This window comes from Arachis stenosperma, chromosome 5 (assembly GCF_014773155.1).
Source record: "Arachis stenosperma cultivar V10309 chromosome 5, arast.V10309.gnm1.PFL2, whole genome shotgun sequence".
Taxonomy (NCBI): domain Eukaryota; kingdom Viridiplantae; phylum Streptophyta; class Magnoliopsida; order Fabales; family Fabaceae; genus Arachis; species Arachis stenosperma.
In genome coordinates, this window is record NC_080381.1 from 123,138,472 (window position 1) to 123,143,601 (window position 5,130).

The following is a 5,130-nucleotide window of genomic DNA, read 5'->3' on the forward strand; positions in this document are numbered from 1 at the left end:
TGCTTGCTACAATTAGGTAAAAATTATGTCATTATGTTTTATTAACCTTTATATTTTATTTTTTAAAATATAATATATGTACAATCTAGATCTTTTCTATTATTATTATTATTATTATTATTATTATTATTATTATCTAATTGATATCAAATTAAATGAGTCACTGTTAATGTGTACACCGATTATTTATCAATAAAATTAAATTTGTTAACTAATTGAAGGTAAACAATATTTGGTAATTATTTTAGCATTTAATAAAAATTAATTTTTTAGTAATGAAATTGATAAGTGATTTCTTAATTATTTTTATTGTATATTGTCTAATAACATAATAAATGATTAATCTTTTTAATTAATCTTGTGTCCATACAATATAATTTTACGGTAATATTATGTTTTACTTTTTCAAAATATAATGTAGGTATCATTTAGACTTTATTATTATTATTATCTAATTGATATTAAATTAAATGGGTCATCATTAACATGTGCATCAACTATCTACTAATAAAATTATTGCATATGAATGAAAATTAAAATTATATCAATTAATATAATTAGAATGATTAAAAATATTTATGATTGATAATTAATTTAATAATGTATTAAATATTAATTTTATATAATTATAATGAAGATATTTTCTTAAATTAATATAGTCATGTATTATTCATTAAATTCACTAAATACTATTATTCATTAAATTCATTAAATGCTATCATTTGGGAGGAAAAAAAAGTTGATGAGAAATTGACACCTCACTTTAATTATTTGGAGAAAAATTTAATTTTAGTTTATTAAGTAGAACTAGATAGATAGATAAATTCTGGTTGATTCCTCAATAAAAAAATTTGAGAAGACATAGACTTTTTCCTTGATTAGTTCACTCTCAAACATCTTTGTCAAATAATTCTTGATTGAACAATAAATTTTATCACAATGTAACACAAATTAAATATAAAAGCTATTTGTACTTATGAAGCTATTAAATTGCCTTGTCTTTGATTCGTATAAGGGTTTACTTATCAAATAAACTTAAAATACGAATAAAAAATATTTATAAACTGGACCTAGCATCACTTGAAATAATCATGAAAAATAATCAACTAACCTTATCATCCATGAGAACTATTTCTATGTAACCCGTCTTGCTAGTGTCAAATTTAGATAGGACTTTCCATAACCCTATAATTCTTACCTTTATTTTCTAAGTTTTTTTTTCATATAATCTACCATAGGTAATATTATTGATAAAATCGTAACTAGTAGTCATTAGGTATGAAAAAATAAAAATAAAAAAAATTATGTCTGAATTATAAATTTTTTAAATGATAAATAATTATAAAAAATTACTATTACTCATTATATATATATATATATATATATATATATATATATATATATATATATATATATATATATATACTAATTGTATTAACCAATATTTTTAATGAAGATATTTATTACAATTAAATAAAAAATCTAATTTTAGTATATTAAGTAAAAGTACACAACTAAATAGATATGACATGTGTCCAAAAATTATTTAAAAAAAATAAGAGAAAAAAAAAATAGAAATATTCATCATTCTGTGTTAGGACTTTGTAGAATTTGTGCTATATATTGAGACACACCCGGGTCACTCTTCAAGTGCTTCCTCAATTGACAAAGACAAAAATTCACAAAACAAAAGCGTGATCTTCCTCTGTTCCTCAAATGGCTCCGATTGCAGTTGGAGATGTCATCCCAGACGGCACCTTGGCCTTCTTGGACAACGATAACAAGCCACAGTCTGTGTCCATTCACTCTCTTGCCAAGGGTAAAAAGGTCATTATCTTTGGTGTTCCCGGCGCCTTCACTCCCACTTGCAGGTTCCCTTTTTTCTAGAACGTTCTTATTGCCACCCAAATATGATTCCCGTAATTGATAATGAAATTATACATGAAAATAGCTTCATGGGTATCTTAGATTCACTTGCTTCTGGATCAAAGTTTCGATTTTTATTCTTTTTAATCCCATTTTTTTTTGGAGATTCGAAATATTCATGGATAATTTGGAAGTGGGGTGGTTAAAAGTTTAGTCTTTTTGACTTCCGTATAGTTGTTTAATTTAGGTTTCACTATTGAGTTGAATTTCTAGAAGTTAACGAAAGTCAAAATGGTAGAAACTTTTCAATTTTCTACAGAAAAAGAAAAGTTTCTGAAAGTTTGTTATGACTTTGACTGGATTGAAGTGAAGGGTCATGGCTGTGCTATGGATTTGGGGCTGAATCCTCTATAATTTTAGGCTATACCTTTTGTTGCTTCACTTGTTTTTTATGAAGTTCTGATATTGAAATCTGAGTTTCTTCCGTTTTGCAACAGCTTGAAGCATGTGCCTGGCTTCATTGAGAGAGCAGAGGAGCTGAAAGGAAAGGGTGTGGATGAAATCATCTGTATCAGTGGTGAGTGTCAACTCAATCCTGCGTTTGTTGTTTTTTATACTGAATTGCTGATTGTTTTGCTAATTAACTCAATTCATGCTTGCATTCATTGTTCTTGTGCTATGATTGAGGGAACATTTTGAATGCACTAACTAGTCCATGGATTTCCTTTCTGTAAATAAAATCTGAAGGGACTAAACTGATTTTATCAATTATTTGTCAATCCTTGATGCACATGTTAATTTAAGCTATCTGTCCAATACCTGATCAATCTAAGGTTTCTTTCTATATTGCAAATTGCTTGTTACTTGTTTGTTTTCATTGCTGATTATTAATACTGAACATGATGAGGAGAAGAAGCTTTCATTCATTGGCTTAATGTGCTTACAAGTTAGCTTCTATGCAGGTCTTGTTTTGCTAATTTGTGTTACTTTTTTTAACTCTAAAATGATAGTTTATCATGCGGACTGTCCTGTCGGCTGTGGTTGAATTCAATTTGTTGGACATACTATTCTTTGATATACTAACTTTGTTCCTCTTTATTTCCTTTTGAGGTGTTTTTCACCTACATAAATTAAATTAAAATGGTAAATACTAGATTGTCCTAATCTAATTTTAGTTACAATGTTACAGTTTAGTCTTTTTATTAAATCGTTACATCTATTTGGGTTCTACAATTTGTTTATAAACCCTCAACTCCTGCCACGACTTACGAAAAAATGAAGAAAATGGAGTCTCTTAATTTTTTTTATCTCAATTAATATTATACAGTGTGATCTCATACTATATAAGATTTCCTCTCGTGTGTTTTTTCTCGGTTTCACTTAAATCTTGTATGGTGACAGTTCACACTTTACAAAATCAATTGATAGAAAGAATTGACATGTCGAATTAATTATGTAAATTGTTACGGAAGATTTTGTCGTTAAAAAACCTTCACCTCTATAGGTTTATGAAGGAACTACGATCCCATAATTCAATATTGTGACTTGTGCATAGTGGAGATAAGTGTCACTTCTCAACAAAAATAAACTGAAAACTTATTCAAGTCTTGCAATGATGTCATATGAGTAGTACATTTCTTAAATCGCTTTCAATAACATTGAAAATGCTCTTGTTTATTAAAAGTATATTGGAGATTTGGAGTTATAAAAATAAAAAGTAAGTCATTCTCTCATTGATTGGACATGTCAATTTGTTCATAAATTGCCAGAAGTGTTTGGGTTTTATGAATGATCCTTGGTAAATTTCTAACTTGTGATTAAAAATGTAAATTTTACAGTGAATGATCCCTTTGTGATGAAGTCATGGGCCAACACTTTCCCTGAGAACAAGCATGTGACATTTCTTGCTGATGGGTCAGCCAAATACACACATGATATTGGGCTAGAGCTTGATCTCTCCGATAAGGGGCTTGGGATCCGGTCCAAGAGGTTTGCGCTGCTCGTTGAAGACCTCAAGGTGAAGGTTGCTAACATTGAGAGTGGTGGAGAGTTCACTGTGTCCAGTGCTGAAGAGATCATCAAGGCTCTTTAATTTCCTGAAGAAGCTCTTTTGATGAGAGAGTGTGTGTGTGTTATCTTTACTAGAACATGTTGGAGACATTTTGATTCATAGAATATGTGATGTGTGCTGTAATTGCTGTTTTAATATTGGACCTATGGTGCCTGTTATGGAAATAAAATTGCAGCTTTTAGAGTATTTTAATCTCTCCATCTCTTTTTTCCCCCACAAAGTTAGTGGGGAACATTGAGTTTTCCTACCAAGTGATTCGTTGGTCCTTTTTTTTTTTTTGGTTTGCACCAGGATATCCATCAGGCTGGAAGTCTAATGCTGGAAGTCCAATGACTAATCTTTCGGATACTGCAGAGGCACACAAAGTGAGCAATCTTCCCAAGCAAGCAAGTTCCATTCTCATCCTCCAATGAGTATCGAATCCAGGAGAGATGGTTAGGGGACACAGACTTGCATTGGTGATTTGTTGGTCCCTTTTAATTTGAACAATTGAGGCATCTTTTAAAAGGTTAGAAAAGATAATATACTCAATTTGGTTCTTAAACATGCACGTTAATCTCAAATTAATTTCTAAAGTTTTAACTATATCTATTTAATTTTTAAATTTTGCGAACTTCAAGTTTTTTGTTTTGGTCGATCGAACTTCATGTTAGTTGCTGAAGAATACAACGTCGTATTAGTTTTGGGCTAGCATTAGTTTCGGCCATTGGTATTCGAATGGCCCAAAATACAAGGTTATATGCTTGGGAAACACATGCAACACGTTTTTCTCTCTGTAGCAGGTGGGTCGGTCTTGGTTCTCTGTTTAGTTGAAGGCAATTAATAATAATAGAATGTTTAGCTTGTAATTTAATTTGTGGGCTTTTTTAGTTGGTATGGATAGAGATGGAGAGAACTTTTAAATGGTGGATTTGGCCAATGAGCCTTAGCTCACATGGCATATCTCCCCTTCCTCACTTTAAAGGTCACAGGTTCAAACCCTATCGGTTACAATCAATGAGAAAATATGGTAAGTGTGTGAGGAATGTGTGGGTGTGTGAGTGTACCTAGGATTGGGGGTTGTCCAATCTATTGGGGTACTTAGGATTGGGGGTTGTCCAATCCACTGACCAAAAAAAAAAATGGTGGATTTGGGTTAAAACAAACCCTCAATTGAGAACAATGGATTTGATCCATGAAATTAACGTCCAAAA

The 5,130-nt window shown here is 30.5% G+C and overlaps 1 protein-coding gene across 1 annotated transcript; it reads left to right on the top strand.

Annotated features, from left to right (window-relative positions):
- Nucleotides 1-1,615: 1,615 nt before the first annotated feature.
- Nucleotides 1,616-4,123, top strand: LOC130983107 (peroxiredoxin-2B-like). Its single transcript, XM_057907291.1, has 3 exons — nt 1,616-1,871; nt 2,364-2,443; nt 3,705-4,123. The coding sequence occupies exons 1-3, from the start codon at nt 1,717-1,719 to the stop codon at nt 3,956-3,958; spliced, it is 489 nt and encodes a 162-aa protein (XP_057763274.1). The 5' UTR covers nt 1,616-1,716; the 3' UTR covers nt 3,959-4,123.
- The last annotated feature ends 1,007 nt before the right edge of the window (nt 4,124-5,130 follow it).